This window comes from Pezoporus flaviventris, unplaced genomic scaffold (genome assembly GCF_033815535.1).
Source record: "Pezoporus flaviventris isolate CSIRO_AGI_PZ_B2104156 unplaced genomic scaffold, CSIRO_AGI_Pfla_v1 ptg000025l, whole genome shotgun sequence".
NCBI classification, from domain to species: Eukaryota; Metazoa; Chordata; class Aves; order Psittaciformes; family Psittacidae; genus Pezoporus; species Pezoporus flaviventris.
The window spans coordinates 25,208,584-25,228,495 of NW_026892573.1; the positions used below are offsets into that span (position 1 = coordinate 25,208,584).

General features: G+C 44.8%; 1 protein-coding gene across 1 annotated transcript; it reads left to right on the top strand.

The window, feature by feature from the left end:
- The first annotated feature begins 205 nt into the window (after positions 1-205).
- On the top strand, positions 206-8,102 carry LOC133271739 (high affinity choline transporter 1-like). The gene is made up of 8 exons (XM_061458172.1): positions 206-383; positions 1,387-1,500; positions 3,044-3,199; positions 3,674-3,822; positions 4,324-4,467; positions 5,912-6,065; positions 6,940-7,157; positions 7,581-8,102. Exons 1-8 carry the CDS (start codon positions 206-208, stop codon positions 8,100-8,102), a joined length of 1,635 nt encoding a protein of 544 aa, XP_061314156.1.
- Positions 8,103-19,912: the final 11,810 nt, after the last annotated feature.

Consider the following 19,912-nt stretch of genomic DNA (forward strand, 5'->3'; position numbering starts at 1 on the left):
GCATCCAGTTCACAAGACTTTTGGTGTCTGGTGTTTTGTACTGCATTGTTCCTCACAAAATACAGAAAACTAACAAATAGCAGTTTCTTTACAAGGCAGCATTATTTTTTCTGATTTGCTTTCTATTTTTTTTCTGTGGACTTGATCATAGGGTATTATCATCAAGCCATTATTCCTCTCTATGCTCTAAATTAAGCAATAGAAAATGGCTCTAAATGTACCAGGCTTAGTATCTTTGAGTGTGTTTTTTATGTTAACTTTAGCTATTGGAATTTGGGCTTCTTGGAAAAGTAAAAAGGATCAGCAGAATAGAAACCCAACTGAAATGGCCATAGTTGGAGGCAGGAATATAAATGTTTTCATTGGATTGTTTACTGCAACAGGTAAGTTTTCTTAAAAGACCTTCAAAAATCCTTCTTAAAAGACATGTATCTGTTAGATCTTGGGGACTTTGCTTTCAAAGCAAGTGAACTCCTTTAATGTCAGGGCAGATTTTACCTAAGTGTGGCTTTAAAGGAGTATGGGTTCATGAATCATTTTGGGATGGATTCTTCTAAACCTCTTCATGCTGAACAGAACTTAATGTTTATGTAGATCCTTTTAAATTAAAGAGATTTATTTAAGAGTTAAAGAGTTTAATTTAATAGAGACTGGAAAATACGACACTTTTCATTAAGGAGCTCTGTGGTCTTAATCTTAACCAGTTTTTGTTATCCAGCATAACAGAATAATTTTACTCTTGGAACAATCCAGCTCTGTGTGGAATAAATTGCAGCCCTGGGTTGTCTTCTAAAGGGAAAATGTTTCCCCACTAACTGCTGCCCTCCGCTTCCCTTTTCTCTCCTTGCTGCCTGGCATCATCTGAAATTAGCTTCTCTGACCCACTCTTTGTGAAGGTTTCCCTGAGTGATATTTACACAGCTAAAGCACTTAAGCCTTGTTACACGTTTGGATTCTGGCTGCAATGTCTGCTTGCATCCTTTTTCCTAATGTCTATTTTCACAGACTGTGTAAATGGTGCTCGTTAAGGATGGTCTTTCAGTCTTGGCAATATAACAGAGGCAATTCTACTGGCTCTCGCGAAAGTCTTCCACTGAGAAAAATGAAATTAGTAGATTCCAATTGCCTCGAAATGTTGAAGCATTCAGCTTTTCCAGGCACTCATTGATATTCATTCTTGAACGTGGGAGATTATTTAGGCTGAGATTCCAATACTCTTACTTGTACTCAGCAGCACATCTCACTATGGGAGAGAGCTCTGTAAAGAAAATGGAAGTGTGATTAAATATTTGTGTGGTAAAAAGGTTTACAAGCTTTCAAAATATTCTATAAGACAATTGAGAATATGTATTGCAATTCTTACTTTTCCATCTTCCATGTTTACAGCCACCTGGGTTGGAGGAGCCTATATCAATGGCACAGCTGAGATTGTCTACCTGCCGTCAAAAGGACTATTGTGGGTTCAGGCACCCGTGGGATTTGCCTTGTCCCTTGTTATTGGTAAATAGTTCACATAATCAGGACGCAAAAGCTTTAAAAGAAATAATCATATGAGCATATTAAGATGTGTAACAGAGGATATTTTAAAGGTGATTTTGTTTCTTCGATGTCCTATGGATCCAGAATAAGCATTTATAATGCTGTCTTCTAAACTGAAACATAAGAAATTAGCTCCAAGCTACTCTAGTGTAGAGTTTTGCCTGCTTGGAACAATTTATAGGACAAAAAACCTGAGAACTTAAGAAGCATGTGGCTATGTGCATATTGCTTTTTTATCATGGTCTCTTATTCACATACTGTTGAGAGTGTTGGTATAATTCTACTTTTTTTCTTCAAAATTTCTGTATGATTAAATAAAACTGTCTTGATTTTTCCACTAAAATGCATTCTTCTAAGTAGTCTCATCTCAGGATGAATTCGTAGTGCATCCAGCTTATCCCACTTCGCAACTGGTCACTATTTGGTTGAAACTAAGCTAGGTTTGCAGTGTGCTATACCTAAATCGCCATATCTAACTGCAAGAATTAATGGACTCACGCTGAAGTTCAGTTGTCTTGCCAAAACCACAGTTTCTTCCACTGAGTTATACCATAACTCTCTAGGGACACAGGATGATTAAAGCAAGAACTGTGCAGACCTTGCACAGGAATTTCTAAAAGAACAATAACCTTTATTCTCAAGTCAGAGAAAAGAGTCCAACTGACGTGAATATGAATCAGGCTTGGAAATAAACTGCCAGCATTTCTTATGTATGTGAGTAATTCTTACTAATGAAATTGAGGAGTGCAGGTCTGATCCTGCAATCTTTGCTCGGGTCAGTAGTGCCCAGGCAAGCAGTCCTGTTGGCTTCAGGGTTAGGCGCAATACGTATTCTTTGGTTTTAATGAGACAGCTGTACATCTGAAGTCTAATATTTAGATGAAGGAGGGTGGGACGCAGCTCAACACGGAGATTAAAACAATATTGTTCTGGGAAGAGACAATGAAGCCACCAAAATGAAAATATAACCAGGAAAGGAACGTATATCAATAGGTTGCACCACATGGTCAAGGGCAAACGTTTGTCTCTTTCTTAGCCAAATAGAAGTCTTCAGTGTCTCATTCTGTCTACTGACATGTTGGGATTGAAGCATTTCACAAAACATTGTGTCTTAGGTTGGTAGGTCATTGGAGATGGAGAGCAGAGTATATGTGGGTGTCCTCTAAGCTGAATTCCAGTCACACAGGTATCTTATGCCATTTGGGGTGCCCTAGAAGTCCTATCTGGCCTTCTGGAAATAAGTACATCTGCCAAAAGGGGAGAGTCACATCTGTCAGCTGTAAGCAGATGCCCTTTAGAATATGGAGCCTCTCGGGTGGATGAAACCCCATTTTCAGGCAAGTAAATTGAGATTCTCGTGTCTGGTTGTCTCTAGGGTCTGTTATGTACAAATACCACACTCGCTATACAGGTCTGATAACTAAATACCTCAGTATTCTTACTTTTTTTCCCCCTATTATATAATACATGCAAAATTCTACCAAGATGTCATTACTTCTGACAGGTGGCTGCTTCTTTGTAAATCCAATGAGATCCAAGAATTATGTGACAGTGATGGATCCCCTTCAAGAAACTTATGGGAACGTGATGGGAAGCTTACTCTTCATTCCACCCCTGCTAGGGGAGGTGTTCTGGTTTGCAGCTATCCTGGCATCCCTGGGTAAATACTTATTTTGTTGTTATACTTGTTAAAGGCATGGGGCACAACTATCAGAGTATAAGACACATTTGGGAATTGTGCTGGACTCAGCTGTGGGAAGTTGTGCTTCATGTCTCCTATTGTGAGAGGAACACAAGCATTTCTCATTTTGGGAAAATATGATTTTAGGTTTAAAACAAATTATATTATAATAGAGAGGTCTGGTAACATGAGTTAGTACCTTCCTCTTGCCTGTGGGAGAGCAGATGCAAAAGGGTGAAATGCCTTGCAAAGGCCATACAACAAGGTAGCAGAAGAGCAGAAAGGGAACATGGGCTCTCCTGTCTCCTGAGGAGGCTCCCACTCCCTATGGACCATGAACTTCTCATTCATTGTAGTGTGCTGGCATCAAGGGGATAACATTTCCTTATTTATTCTGTATTCTGCACATATGAAATCTGTCTTAAAATACCTGACCACTGCCCTTGTCTGCAGGAGCAACAATGAGGGTCATCCTGAATATCAGCAGCTCTTTGGCCATCATCATCTCAGCATGCACTGTCATAGTCTACACTCTACTGGGAGGCCTGTACTCTGTTGCATACACAGATGTCATCCAGCTGGTTTTCATTACCCTCAGCCTGGCAAGTCCTGTGCATTTCTTTGTAACCATTTTCCTAACTAAGGCAAAGAAAACCTGCTCTTCTTTTCAGTCTGTCTCAGGCCAAACTAAACTCCAATACTGGCCCTTGCCCTACAGTTTCTCTTCAGGAGAACAAGTCTCCCGAAACATCTTGCAGTCCTTATGCATTTCAGACAGTGCTCACACAAGCTATTGGCCCTGTTGAGTGGACATGGCTGCTCACAAGTAAGTTCTGCAGAACCTGTTGGAAGTGATATTGGCTGGGAAGGAAAAGGATCTGTCTATGGAAGGCACCAACTGACCTGACCTACAGGCTCACGTTCTTGATGACACCATGAACCAGAAACATGTAGATTTAAAGAAAGAAAGGGGGAGAAAGGAAAATTCTTAGTCTGGGTTTAATCTTATCTAATTATATGTTCTACATTTACCTTAATTTCACTATCTAAATACAGCGTCCAAGAACAGGGGAAATGGCCAACTATTTCTATTTCTATCCTAGTGGGTCTGTATCCCCTTTGCCATGATGAACTCTGCAACAGAAAGTATTTATTACACTGCAACTCATCAGTCTCACCAAGACCCTTGGATTGGGAAGGTAGAAAAACAGTACCTTGGAAGGTGGCTGGATGACTTCTTCTACCTGGTACGGAGCATTTCTTGGAAAGGTGGTTGGGAGAAGGGATTGTGCAGGGACTTTCTTCTGGAAAACTTGTCCTTCCAGCCAGGAGCCCTACATTGCACACCTGGCAGGTGCAGGTTGATGTGTAAAACCACTCTGCCACACACTGAATGGACCGGGAAGATTCAGGGCTCAGGGAACGGAAGGGAAGAAGCAGTTGGGACACTCCTTTACCCACAGGCAGTAATAGTAATGTACCTCTTGAGTAAGACCATCCAAGCAGCCAGTTCCACTCCTGTCACCTAAATGAGGCATTTCCTCCCATTTTGAGAGGTTGGTCTTGCAGCCTTAAAGTGTGCTTTTAACGTAATTATGTAAAGATCCCTCTATTTGAAACAGAAAAATACCTAAAATGACATGACTGCAGATCATTAGCAGTCATGGTGCCATTGGCTCCACTGCATATCTCACATTTTGAGCTACCAGTATAGCCAAGACTACAGGGGGTTGTTATGCTGTTGCTAGACTGGCAATAGGGACACACAGGAGCTTGAGTTTGTTTGGTGAGAACAGAATCCTCAGATTTTCTCTGATGAAATTCATCTGCCAAGAAAGTGAAAATGTTGATTTGATCGGATTTTGTTTTAGATTGTATTCTAGCTGAGTGTGGGGAGGATTTTTACAAAAGCTGCATTCCTGAAAACCTTCTCTATTCCTTCCCCTGTGCCTGTTTCACTATGCCAAGCAACCTGAAGGAGAAGAAAAAAAAAGAATAGTTAGGGGTGGAAAGGACCTTAAGATCATCAAGTTCCAACACCCCTGCCATGGGCAGGGAGACCTCACACTAAACCATTCCACCCAAGGCTTTGTCCAACTTGGCCTTGAACACCGCCAGGGATGAAGCATTCACAACCTCCCTGGGCAACCCATTCCGGTGCCTCACCACCCTAACAGGAAAGAATTTCCTCCTTATATCCAATCTAAACTTCCCCTGTTTAAGTTTTAACCCATTACCCCTTGTCCTATCACTACAGTCCCTAATGAAGAATCCCTCCCCAGCATCCCTATAGGCCCCCTTCAGACACTGGAAGGCTGCTATGAGGTCTCCACGCAGCCTTCTCTTCTCCAGGCTCAACAGCCCCAACTTTCTCAGCCTATCTTCATACAGGAGGTGCTCCAGTCCCCTGATCATCTTGGTGGCCTTTCTCTGGTTTCTACCTTTCTCAGTCTGCCAGAACAATAACATGTTTTGACTAAAATTTCACATCCAGCACAATGAAAACAAAGGAAACAGGCACCCTCAACCATCAGAAATATCCTCCTCCATAGTTAAAGCTGGGCAACGTTTGTGCATTTGAAATGAGAGTTTTATAACAGTAAATATTATCATCCACCTGAACGGATGGATGATGCCCTACAACAACCAGCAGCCTGGTGGGGTTCTACTGGTAACATCTGAATGTTTCAGGTGCTTGGGAGCATCCCATGGCAAACTTACTTCCAAAGAGTGCTCTCCGCTGCCTCACCAGGACAGGCGAGGCTCATCTCCTACCTCTCCGGACTTGGGTGCTTTACAATGGCCATCCCCTCTGTGATCATTGGTGCAGTTGCAGCATCAACAGGTAAAACTAATTGTTTGTCTCTGAATAATGAACATGTTTTTGTCAAAGGTGATTAAAACAGGATCCAAAGAAGTCCTGACTTCAAATTAGCTACTCTTGTGTACCTAGAAGCGCAGCCTTGGTCACCAAGCTAAGTGGTCTGTACCAGCAATGTGGAGCCCTCTAAGGTTCAGTGCATAACTACCCAGAGATGTTTAAACAGCCCCAAGACCTGTTTAAAGCTAATTCATTATGATGAAGGGGCTTTTCATGGATCTTGTGTTGAGGAAAGATGAAAGCAGACCCTGTAAATCCCTGTATAAACCTATTTTCCAAGAAACCTTACACTTGCTTCTATTAATGCCTTCTCTGTGTGTAAGATTCAGAAACATTACTGCAGACTGTTAATAAGGTTCTGAAGAAAACCTGCTTGAAGGAATCAAGAAGTTCAGTCTGGTGAACTCATAGCCCTCACTCAGGGGATCAGTCCTGTGTTAGCTGAGAGCAAGGGTTAAAGAGTAGCTAGGTCACTGAATATATAAAGAAATCAGCTGAACTCCTTAACTCACTGTCACTAAGGGCATCAGAGCAAAACTTCCTCTCCCCATGAGCAGGTTCTAGCAGGTTGACATTTAACGGTCCCAGTTCTGTAAACACACAAAGCAAAGCTATTTCTATGGATGCTACTGGGGAAAAGAAAAATCTTCCATCTAATGAGAGCTGCAGCATGTTAAAGGGAATCACAAGGGATCATAAGAGAATCCAAAAAATTGATCCAAGTCCTAAAAATGCCGAGTGGGTCTCAGTCTTTAGCCCTGCAGTGACTGGTCCCTTTGGAAAAGCAGCAGAAATGTCCATGAAGGATTTGTTGCGTTTTCCTTGTTGTGTTTTAAAGATTGGAACCAGACAACCTATGGTCTTCCGAGTCCATTTGAGAAAGGGGAATCAGCAATGGTACTGCCACTTGTTTTACACTATCTCTGCCCAGCATACATCTCCATCGTGGGTTTGGGAGCCATCGCTGCTGCTGCAATGTCTTCTGCAGATTCAGCTCTTCTCTCTGCCGGCTCCATGTTCGCTCACAATATCTACAGGAAAATCCTGAGGAAAGAGGTATTTGGTATTTGGTGTCAAGAATGGTGCCTTCTTACATGACTGTTTCAAATCCGGTCTGTGTGGTCTGCAATTAGAGGTGTCTGTTCTTCAGCTGCTGGAATGACTTCTGGAGTCAGCACTTCAAACATAGGTCAGGGGTGTTCATATCCATGGTAGAGATGCAAATACCTACACTGGTGAGCTTTGCTCTTTATAAAATGACTGGTATAAAGTTTGGACTAGGGTATTCATGGAGACTGCGTAAAAGCATGATCCTTGAAATTACAAAGGGCAGCTTCACCTGCAGGGGTGCCTGCCTTGGGTTTGCTGGTGGCAAACACTATCTGAAAGCAGTGATGGCTTGGTGAGAACCAGCCCAGAGCAGTGCTGGTTACCCCACCATTAAGCCATGTTTATAATATGGCAATCTCTGTTTTACAGGCTGCAGACACAGAGGTCTTATGGGCCATGAGGATCTCCATGCTGGTGCTCGGGGCTGGTGCTGCAGGTCTGGCTTTTTACTCGAGCTCTGTCTATGACCTCTGGTTCCTCAGCGGGGAGCTGGTGTATGCCCTGCTCTTCCCCCAGCTCTGCTGTGCCCTCTTCGCTCCCAGCACCAACACCTATGGCTCTGCTGCTGGCTTCTTGGTTGGGCTCCTCCTGAGGCTGCTGGCAGGGGAACCTGCCCTGAGCATTCCCCCCATCATCTGCTACCCAGCCTGCTGCCCAGTGGATGGGACCTACAGTCAGCTCTTCCCCTTTAAAACACTCATCATGCTCCTCACTCTGGGGATGATTGTGGCTGTTTCACATCTGACTACAGTCTTGTTTCAGAGGAACCTCCTTCCCCACAGGTGGGATGTTTGCAATATCATGGGGGGAACCAGTACCCCCATCCCCCTGCAGCAGATGGAGAACCAGATGCATTCACCAGTGGTTGCACTGGAAGAGAATCGGGCTTAAATGCCCACCCTCATTTGAAAGGACACAGTGATTTCAGCAATTAGAGTATGGCACAAACAGCATCGCTTTTCCATTTGATTTCTACAGCAATGAATTATTTAAAGTCCTCACAGAGTAATAAAGATGCACTTTGTGCAAGAAGAATGTGTAAGTTTGAAGTCTGCAGTGATTAAAGGTTTTGGTGATGGAGTATGATCTTGTGGTGGTGATCATGGGGCACCCCAGGCGCAGCAGTGCTCGCTTTGGGGTACCCCTGGTACCCCACCCGAAAGCAGGACTATAAATCACTCTCAAACATTTATGGCATTCTCAAGTCACATACTTTTCTGACCACAATAGAGACAAATTAATGTTTAATAGATTGGGCATTCTTGATTAAAAAACAGTTGAGCAAACCTGTTCCCATTACAGCAGCTAGAGTTTTAGCATAATTATCCCTGGGGAGTGCATGAGACCTATAAAAACACAGATTACAGAATGCAATGCAACCACCACAGCAGTCCAGCAGTAATATCAGTTCTGCACCATTCCTTGTATGCTTTACAAAGCTTTCCTTGATAGCACAAAAGCTTTTGTGAACACCTCTCCCCAGCCACGGTCTCAGGTCACACAGCCAGTGTGCTGCCACGTGGCTGAGGAGAGGACATCCCCTCTCATATGACTTGGTAGGGTGAAAGTAGATGAGCAAGATGAAGCAACAGCCCTTAATTACTGGATAAGAAAGATTTACATAGCCAGTATCCTTAAAAACTCAACCGGTTGCAAAAACGGAGGTGCCAGAGAGACTCCTGAATGAGTCTCCTCTAAAACACCTGGCTAAATCACTTGTGTGAAGGTGTTACCCAAGCACAGCTGTGGGATGGCGCAGGACACATAGACAGACTGGGGTGTGAGAACTCAGAGGACTGTGATGACAGAAAGGTGCTGGAAACTGATCCTGACCTTGCTGCAGGGACACGAAATCCTGAGGGCAAGATCCCAGAAGATGGAAGCCACCAGGTCTGTACAGAAAAGCCCCTGATAAGGTATCCTCAATGGGTCAGAAGAAAAGCAACCCAGCTAACTAGTGAGTTTGGCCTCTAGCCTGAAGTCTGATGGACCAAGACCATCCTATAGTGGGATGGGTTGTTAAGATGGGAGCTGAAACAAGGATTCAGAATGAAGATAGAATCATAGAATCATAGAATAGTTAGGGTTGGAAAGGACCTTAAGGTCATCCAGTTCTGACTCCCCTGCCATGGGCAGGGACACCTCACACTAAACCATGTCACCCAAGGCTCTGTCCAACCTTACCTCCATCCTCCTCCAGGGATGGAGCATTCACAGCTTCCCTGGGCAACCCATTCCAGTGCCTCACCACCCTCACAGTAAAGAACTTCTTCCTTATATCCAATCTAAACTTCCCTGTGTAAGTTTTAACCCATTACCCCTTGTCCTGTCACTACAGTCCCTAATGAAGAGTCTCTGCCCAGCATCCCTATAGGCTGCCCTTTAGACACTGGAAGGCTGCTATGAGGTCTCCACGCAGCCTTCTCTTCTCCAGGCTGAACAGCCCCAACTTTCTCAGCCTGTCTTCATACAGGAGGTGCTCCCATATGCAGTGATGGCTCATGAGTGGCTGCTGTTTTAAACATTGGCTCACCAGGGGTCAGTTACAATCTACCCAAACAGCAGGAACTGTGCTCTGGGCAGCCCCTCGCCACAAAACCTTTACAAAGTGGTTGTGGAAGTTGCTGTGCATGGAAATAGCTGGCACTGTTGGAGGGAGGATAATTGCTGACATCTTCAAAATACCCCACAGCAGAGCAACCCTAACAGCCAACTGAGCTGCTGAGAGTGAAAACAATCTGCTGCTTGGTGAATTGATCCAGCACCTGCTGAACACCCACTGCGTATGCACAAGGTGGGAAACTTCGCTGGTGCCACCATGCATGGCCCCAGCAAGCTCAGCGAGGAGCCACATTGTCACTCTGAACTGTACCAAGGCAGCCCTAAGCTCTAGATATGGCTTTGATGACTCTGCTACCCAAAGGGATCATCCACCTTCTTTAAAGTACCCATCCTCAGCAAAGTGGACATTCTGATCCTCATCAGGAAAACATCACACAACTTTATGCTTTGCCCTAGTGTTAGTAAACGCCTGGGTACACTTAACTTCCTATGCACAGCAGCCCTGTTGATATGCTTTGCTAAGCCGAGACCAGAAATTCTTTCCTGTATCTGTAGAGCCTGTTATGAAATGCTAATTATAACGTGTCTAGAAAAGGGAAGAAAAATGTTTTGAAAATTAAAAGCATTACCATTAACTGTGGCCCTGGGCAGTCACCCACTCAAGCCTTTCACACCCCAGTGATTTCAGTGGGAGCATGTGAGGTCGTGCTTAACTAAGGGAGACACAAAAGCTGTCATTACTGTAGCACCAAAAGCATACGCCCCTGCAAGATTTAGAGATGACCTAGTTTGAGGACCTGGAGGGCCCTCTGTGAGGACCAGACTAAAGCTGACATACTGCACTTGCACAAGAGCACAGACGTGCTGCATGGCCCAGATGAGAGTGAAACTCCGATGTCCTCATGTCAAGGTCAGCATCCCACTCATTGACCATCCCACTCATTGACCATTCCACTCACTGACCATCCCACCCAGCAGCTCTGAAAAGCAAATAACATCTGAAGACAACTTTACCCCACAACACCATGCTGTTTCCCTGAAGACTCACAAAGTTTGACATTAAAACCCTTCCATGCTCACACACTTGGCCTGGCAGGCAATAGATCCACACCTTCCTAAGACAGAGCTCTGGGGTAGGACCCTGATAAAGAGCGTCACCACCACCATCGTGTCACCACCAAGTATCACCACAGAAAATTGCCTGTGACTTCAAATAGGAAAGTTTTAGTGTTCCAATGGGTATCTGGCATACTCAGCAGAGACACTTGCCCTTACAAAGCTTCTCTGCATTTCATGCCACTAACACACGTTCTGCTTTGCTTGGAGAGATGAAAATGGCAAAGACACAATTACTGTAACTCTCCTGAACGTTTACCATTTTCCATCCTTATATGACTCCCTCCTCAGAACATCCCCCAGCAAGCTTAAAAAGAAAACATTCATCAAGGTCAGACAAAGTTTTGAAAGCAATTAGCTGCAAGTAAAATAAATATAAAAGCAATTCTAGCCTATACTTAATGACAAAATGCCTCGTTGTTCCAGTCCAGCACACCCAAAGTCCTTGAGGTGTTGCCAGCATGGGGAAGAATGACACAGCTCCCACAAAATCATTCCTCTTACAGGTTACTGCTTCTAGTTCAGTATTCCTTTCTTTTCCTTGCCCCCTCTTCATAAAGAATTCATTCACTGGAGGGCCCCAGTTTACCTCCATACTTGTGGATTTACCTCCTTTGCCCCTTTCCTGTATCCATGGCAATGCCTCTGTACAGTTCCAGTTGTCATTAACTTTTTCTCAGCCGAGACAGCTGCTACCTGTTTCTGGCATTTTTGAGGTTAATAACACCCTATCTGTCATGTGTAATTACAAACAAAAGAAAAGCCTGCAATTTGGGAAGCATTTGGTTTGCAGCGAGTTCTCAGCATCTTCAGGTGCCTGCTTTACACAGATGAGAAACAATAGGAACCTAATAACTTGAAGAGAAATCTGCGTCTCTTCCCTTTCCACTTATGCTCATTTTTAGGATTTCCTAAGTGTGTCCTCACTGGAATAACACCTGGAGACCAGCAGGAAAGCAAAGAAACACTTGCAGGTTTGCCAGACATTTCTAGCACTGTCAGGAAATATTTCCACATGAGCTATGGGCTGCATGGGGCCAGGATGATCCTTTCATTGTTTCCATGCAAGTTCCATGTTCTCTGGCTTTACCCCACATGCTGCACACCAATCTTCCCTTGCAGTTCTCAGACTTTACTACCACCTCTGCTGGAGAATGCATCAGCCCAGTTAGCAGAGCCTTTTGTCTTCTGATAACTTTCCACTGACTTTTGTGCTCCTATTGCAAGGGAATAATTGAATGGCATTAATCCCTCAGAGCAGGACATTTGCAAATCCAGGAAAAAAGCCAGCTTGCTTTGCTGATCCTTAAATCTTTGAGGCAATCCATCCACTCCAGGGGTGGGAAGGCTGCTGCATGGCACCGCAGCTAGGGGTCAGGATCATTTCTGTGGCTGGAGTTTGAGTTGACCGTAATAATCCAAAGAAGGATAATAAAGTGAACTGGAGTAACGCTTCCATTATCAGACACAAAAGCATGAACATCACAAATGAGGTATAGCTAGACTTTTCCTTAAGTTTGCTGGGAAATATCTGTCTTCACCATTAAACCTCAAGAACAGACGGTGTTTGGTTTCAGTTCTTTGGCCAAATGGTTGTTTTGTGGGTTTTGATTGTTTTGGTTTTGTGTTTGTTGGTTTGTTTAATCTTTTGCCAGGTCTCTTGATGTTATATATGATCTGCCTTGGCAGAGATGTCCATTTTCCTCCTCCCTTCCTCAGTTTCTCTCCACCAGCTATCGTACCTGACCCGTGCTGCACAAGTTAGACTCTGCAAATCTACCTTAGGCAACTCATCTGATGCACTCATGCTTCCTTTTCCCATTACCTCAAAGAGGGACATCTTAGTTGACTCCAGGAAGGACTTTGAGATCTTTGGAAGAATGCTTTATTATACATAACACTCTTTTTGCGTGAGTTGAGAACTTCTGCTCATAGCTGAAGGGCAGTTTTCCTGGTCAGTTTAATTCACAGCACTGTCCAGGTGGAGGTTGTTTGCCTTTACTTTACAAGGCTTTTGACACTGCCCCTAACAAAATCCTCATAGCAAACTGACGAAGTGCAAGTGGACAGTGAAATGGACTGAAAAGGGACTGAACTGCAGGCTCAGGGGGATGTGATACACAGCCCAAGGTCCAGGTGGATGCCGATCACTAGTGGTGTACCCCAGGGTTTGACCGCTAGTGTTTCACATCTTCACTAATGGCTTCGGTGTTGGGGCACAACACACTCAGTGAGTTTGTAGATAATACAAAACAAGAAGTGTCTGATAGTGGATGGATGTGCTGCCATCCACAGGAACCTGGATAGGCTGGGAAAATGGGCTGACAGGAGCCTCATGAAGCTCAGCAAAGGAGGCTGAAAGCTGGAGGCTGAGCCAGTAATGTGTCCCTGTGAGAAATAACACCAGCAGCCTCCTGGGCTGCAACTGGCAGAACATGGCCAGCAGAGTGAGGGAGGTGACCCTTACCAACTGCTTAGCCTTGGTTAGAAAGAGTCCAGTGAAGAACCACAAAGATTATTAAGGGTTTGGAGCATCTGTCATATAGTGAGAGTCTGAGGGAGCTGGGACTGTCCAGCCTGAAGAAGAAAAGGCTCGGGTGGATCTTATCAGTCATAGAGTGGTTAGGGTTGGAACTTGAAAGGTGGGGGGAAGACAAACCCTGACTCTTCTCAATGGTACCCAGTGAGAGGACAAGAAGTGATGGGCAGAAACTGAAACATAGGATAATCCATAAGAAAAGTCCTTTTCACTGTAAGTGTGGTCATGCACTGAAACAGGTCATCCAGAGGTTGTGCAGTTGCCATCCTTAGGGTATTCAAAGCCAGCTGGACACAGGTCAGAGCAACCTACTTTTACTGACCCTGTTGTGAGCAGGAGTTTGGACTGAACAGTTTCCAGAGGTGCCTTTCCACCTCAGCCACTGTGTGACTTTGTGACCCTGAAGGAATACAATGACACTCTCACAGTATGATCTAGAGGATAAACACCTTCAGCAGCAGCATCCCTTTGGCAGGCTGGACTGGGGCTCCTTTCAGACATGTTTTCACCTCAGCCATTGGTAATAACAAGCAATTTTCATTTTTAAGTTACCATAAAAACTTAGCCTTTTTTTTTTATTGCCATACCGTGGTCTGTGTGGCAGAAAATTGTCCATTATAGCAGAAGTCCAGCTGAGCTAAATCTAGTCCAAACTCAGTCCTCTGGACTGATCTGGAGTGAGCCATCTCCAGAATAGCACCTGAGTTTTGCTTTTGAAGATTCAAGGAATGCACTGGCATTCCTGCAGTGGACAGTCAATGGCCCTGGACCTGGGACTGAAGTGAGAGGATGAAATATTCGCAGTAACAGACTTAAAGCAGCAAACACCAGCATCTGGGCAGCACTTTACTGTCTCCTGGGCTGGCAGGGTCACTGAGATACCCTGAAGCTTCCATTGTCTTGGTTTTCCTTGACATTTTTAGACTTCATCTCCTGTGGAGATCTGAGATGTATCAGACAGGAATCTGATTAAGAAACAAGAGCCATACAGAATCAATGCATGTGCATTAGGTGTATTAACAGCTGGCTTACTGACAGGTCCTGAAATGTAATTACAAGCTGGAAATTATCAACCAGTATCTGAATCTCTACTGAGGCTGATTTTTGTCATCACGCTATTGAACTGCACTTATCAGTGTCCGGGTAGACAATGAGGAGCAGTCCACAGTGTGTGCTCAGCTGGCCAAATGAGATGCACTTCTTTACGGGCTAATGGACAATCTAACACAGATCTCTATAGACAGAGCAGGTGAATCACAGACTAAAAACAACTGTTGGCTGTGCTGTCCTGAAAGGAAGCCCAGAGTGATGTTATGCATTATAGAGTTGAAATTTAGATGAGATGAATCATGCCCTGAGCATGTTCCTGCTGTTGGGGTAATGTCTCCTTTCTCTCACAGGCTGGGCTTATGACAGTATCCAGCAGTGTTGTGGTTTAAGTTAAAGTTAAAACTAGACAAACTCAGGCTGCAAATGAGGCTCAGCATTTTGAGTGTAAGGTCCATTAAAGGTCAGCACAATTTGTCAAGGACTGAGGTGAATCCTTCATCGCTGAGAATGCTACAGTGGAAGTGGAAGTTTTCCTCTGTTTTAAGCAGATCATTATTTGGACTGCATCGCTCTAAATACCTCTCTGGCAGGAATGTCAGGCAAGGAGCCTGTCCCTGGATAAAACTGGAGCGCCTCCTGTTCTTCCAATCGAGTTTTGAGAAAGTGCTAAAATGCTAAGACAATTTAAGATTCCTTTTGCTCACACGTCGCAGGCTTGGCATGTCCTGTGAGATGTGCCTTATTGCGCGGCGTTGAGTCCGCCCAATCGCCATTCTTCACAAGGCGTTCTAGGGACAAATGTAACCCAAGTCCCCCCGTTCAGACACCCGAGCTGCAGAGGTTTCAGATACTTACTCTCTAGCACCACCTAAGTGCAGCCCCGGGTAACACAAACAGTGCTTCCCTTTTGGAGCACACCTCTCCATGGGACCTGCACGGGGCTCTCCCTGCATCACCAGGAATGTCCTCACCAGGAGATGCAGACTGTCACCAAGAGCTATTGTCTGTCACCTGTCAGTCCGATATACACCTCCCAAAGTGGTCTTGGTCCTGGCAAGGCACCCACAGCCTGTCTCGGGTCATCATGTTTCTGTTAAGGTTGTTGGGAGGTCTTCTGTCAGCGATGGTGCCGAAGGACCTCCTCCACCAGCCACTTACCCCCACTGCACTACTGCAAGTTGCAGGCAAAAATAGATGAGGTTTCCACCTCTGATATGTTTGGAGCTCTCCCTAAGTCCTTTGCACACAAAGGGGAAGGTGGGGAGTGGGGCCAAGGCTGCAGTTAATGTTGTGACGTCTGTGTTGCTCCAGGTGGAAACCATCCATGGTTCACGCACAAGGGTCTGAGCTGTGAGTGCCCTGAGTTACCCGTAGTCGTTTCCATGGGAGACACCATAATTACTCCACCATTGCTCAAACACGGTTGTTACTTGAAAGGCAACACTCCTGACATGCCTCAGCAGTCATTCCGCAGGGCTGGATGGGCTCGACTTGATTTACTTCAGTGCTGTGTATTCCAGCTGCCCTGCAGGCACCGTGTCCATACATGGGATCCAATAGGGGCAGTGATGCTGCCCGCAGCAAGGAGCACCCAGCCTGGCTCTGGGAAGAGACCCTGTGGGCAGCCCCTGCTCAGCACTTCTGCAAACCCAGGGTAAGCCTAAATCCATGGTAGCAAAAGAGGGTTCTGGATTCAGCAGCTCAGGTAGACCATGTGAGGACACGGCTGTGCTGACAGGGCAGGCCAGAGTTAAGTTATTTGTACCAAATTTACACCAAATGAAACAGAGAGCTGCGCAGGTGATCCACATAAAAAGAGCTGTTGAGACTAAAGTGTAGATATTTAAATGGTCCATTTCAGCTAGACCAGCTTAATCATGTGTAATTATTGCTTTGCTTAATTATTACTCATGCTTAATTCTATTTAAGCTCTCACCTTAAATATCACTAACATACCACTACTCCTCCATCTTAGGACAGTGACTGCACTGGAGAAGGGAGACAGGCTGCAGTGTCTGGGGCATCCCAACATTTGAGATGGCAAAAGCTTGTGCAATTGTGGTAATGGAGAGGATAGAACCGAAACTCGTGGGAAAAAAGGGAAGACACCGGGGTCCCTTTGTATTTGCCCCTTTCTGAGATTGTTTTCATTCTGCACAGGGTGGATAGATGTGTCGATTGCTGAATTATGCAATTGAAATTATTCACACTGCTATGATCAACAGTGAAATGTACCATGGGTCAGCAAAGCAGGATTAGTGTACCTTGGAAAGCTGTCAGATGATCTTTACATGTGATAAAAGCTCTTATATTTTCTTTGTATGGTGTAACACTAACCAAGCCCTTTTCTAGACAATGACTTTGGACACTGATGTGAGGTGAAGGGTTATAAACCTCCTGGGTCCTGGTGCGACTGGAACACGAATGGTTTGATTTAATCAGAAGTGTGTTATTATTTTGCTGTTGTTTTTGCTGCAACACATAGTCCAAGGGCATCATCTGCAGGCAGGTGCATTGAGTATGATGAACTGGACAAAAAGGGAGGAAGAGCGAGACAAATACTAATCAAGAGCTCAATGACTTGTAATGGTCATATGAAGTGTCCTGCTACCACAGTGCAAGCCTGCAGCCACTGTCACTGTGCTCTGTGATCTTGTCGCTCCACCTGGAAGGGATAAAGACCAACTCAGAGACTTAAAAACACAAGGAATTCTTTTGCTCTGCTTTGCCACAAGTTCCCTAGAAAGAAACAACTTTGTGCTTTCTTTCCCATTGGAAGAAAACAGGTGTATTGCACCCTCTGTAAATACAGAAGGAGGATGAAACATCTTGGAAGAGTTTTAATGCCATGTAGCAAAAGCCTGTGTCATTTCTGACACTGAGTGGGGACAGCCAGGTGATTGCATTCACCCACAAGACACTCAGTACTTGATAAAAGATGCTCCCAAATGTCTCCCTTCTACTGAGCATCTCTGCATCTTCAGATACACATTTCTGCATCATCACTTCATCCTAACCCCCAAACCCACAGACCAAAACCAGACTCAGGCAGTCTAGATAGGAATGCTGACAGACCCAGACAAGCCATGGTCTCTCTTCTTACTCTCCTCAGATTGATTGATTTGGAATAAGAGAAGGGATTTTTGCACTGTGCCTCTGACAAAAAGAAATAAAGGGCAAAAAGAAACCACTGACGAAGTGCGGGCTTGGCCAGGTTCTATTTCAGGTGCTGCAAAAGACTTGGATGGAAGGAATGTTTTTATACTGAAGCCCCCAAGTGAATGCTCTTTTCACTTCCAGAAGACCACATAAGGTAAGCCTGGACCACCAACCTCATGTGAAAGAGCAAGGTCCAGCAGGATGTTACCTGTTTTCTTCAGTCCCTGTGCACATTTCAGTTGCCCGCAGCCCTCTCCTGCTCTCTGCCAGCTGTTTGCCAGCTCACTGCATCGACCAGAAGCATCTCAAAGTTGTGGTAAGCAGCCCCCACAGCCCTCTGAGCCTGCAGATGCAAGTACCTCCAGTCCCTGTTAATGTTCCTTTGCTGAGCAGACTCCCATGGTTTCTCACAGGATGAAATTACCTTTAAAGGTCTATTGGAGGTCTGGAATCTCTGTGAATTTTTAACTCTGGTGTTTTTCATCTCTTCTTCAATGAAAGACAAGGTCAAGAATCTTGCTGAGTCCAAAAAGACATCAAACGAAAAGGGCAAGGGGGGAAAAAAAGCAAGCCCTCTATGCAAAGCATCTCAGAGTACGCATGCAGCATATTAGAGAGCAAAAGGAGCTTTCTGGCTCCTATCTGGCTGTTGTTGCAATTGTTAATGTGGTTTTGTTCCATTATTAATGACACCACGAAGAGAAATCAAGCCTTCCAGACAAACTTGAGAGCCTCTCAGGCAGCAAAGAGAAGGGAGAGAAAGAAAAGAAAATAATAGAAATAAGCAAAGGGAAGGGGAAGGGAAACTTAATATACTGAGAAGGCAGCAATAAAAACCTGCAGATGTCTATAGCAGTCTAAGGATGGTGAACTGAACCTTTTACAAAGCTTGTAAATCGTTCCCAGACTCTGCTACTCTAAGGACACTTTGTAATTAAGCAAGGAACAACTGATTCTGTACAGCCTGCACTACATTGCTGGATAAGCTCTTGTTTCCTAGAGCTGCTGTTTGACAAGGAGAGAAAACTAAAACCAGGAAGCAGCAGTAATGGATGAAATGTCTGTAACCCTGAGCTGTGTTATCATTGGCTTCATCTGAATGTGGTCAGACAGGATTTCAATAACAAGCTTTGTTAGGAACATAAATCACAAATACACCAAGGTAAGGAATCTCAGAGTTAACACTCCAGTCTGGCTTTCCTGTTAAGTTACCCCGAGTTAGCTTCCACATCAGCATCCCTGCAGAAGAGCCCCTTCGCTCCCACCTGGCAGAAACAACTGTGCTGCTAAGGCCTCACACCAAGTGCCACAGCTTAGGATCCACCATCAGCAGCATCCTCTTCAAACCCCATCTCAACAGCAGGAGACACCTGCGGAAGCTCATCCCCCACTGCATGCGGGGTGCTGGGAGGCAGGCAGGTGCTGGGGGTACACAGAGAGGCCAAACATCATGGTTAGATTTGAGTGGACTAGCTGCTAGTCAATAATAGAGCTATCATCAGTACTGTGTGTAAAGTGATCTACTCTGCAGCCACATGTTGGTGGGGGTGCACCCCATGGTCCTCGACACTGTCCCCTTTGGTGCTGCTCACCACAGCCACGCTCCTCTGCAGGCTGATAGCAAGGAGCCTGCCCCTAAAATCCCCTCTGCTGCTCCACTGCCTGCCAAGGGGCTCTCACCCAGCCCAAAGCACTCACCCAGTGATGTCCATTTCATACCCCAGAGTGTTCCTGCTCCAGAGACACATCCTCCCTTTTAGAGGGATGTTTGCAGCACAAGAGGAGAAAGCTTTGCTTGCGTTGGGCTGTCAGGGAGACAAGAACCAGCTCCTCTCAGATAAATAGGGTTAATAAAACTCTGATTAAATGCTTTCCTAATACTGGGAATTTTGTCATTTGTGTCACTATCTCTTGAGGTGCAGTGTACCTATAAAATAAAACAATCCTCTGGACATTTTACAATCTTCCCTTTAAAGAGAAGGAATCTGAAAGTTCTTTCCTGTTAATTATTGATGCTGAAAACAAACACTCATTTCTTATTCCAGGACTGATCATTTGACCTATACTGCAAAGGCAAAACAGTCAGTATTTGTGAAGAGCTCCAGACTTGGATTTCAATTTCATGGCAAACTTCTGTCTTTCCAATAGAGTGGATTAAATCAGTGCAACCAGTGTGATGTATTCGAAATCACTCAAAGCTCTATTCATTTTATGAGAACATATACCCCCTATGTTGTGCTGCCAAAACAGATCACTGGGCCAAGAGCTCAAAAAT

Excerpts from the sequence above, each read along its gene's own strand:
- LOC133271739 (XM_061458172.1), top strand. The coding sequence starts at position 206 with ATGGCTCTAAATGTACCAGGCTTAGTATCTTTGAGTGTGTTTTTTATG. Across the intron at positions 1,501-3,043 it reads TGCCTTGTCCCTTGTTATTG|GTGGCTGCTTCTTTGTAAAT; the intron begins GTAAATAGTTCA and ends TACTTCTGACAG. Across the intron at positions 6,066-6,939 it reads TGCAGTTGCAGCATCAACAG|ATTGGAACCAGACAACCTAT; the intron begins GTAAAACTAATT and ends TGTGTTTTAAAG.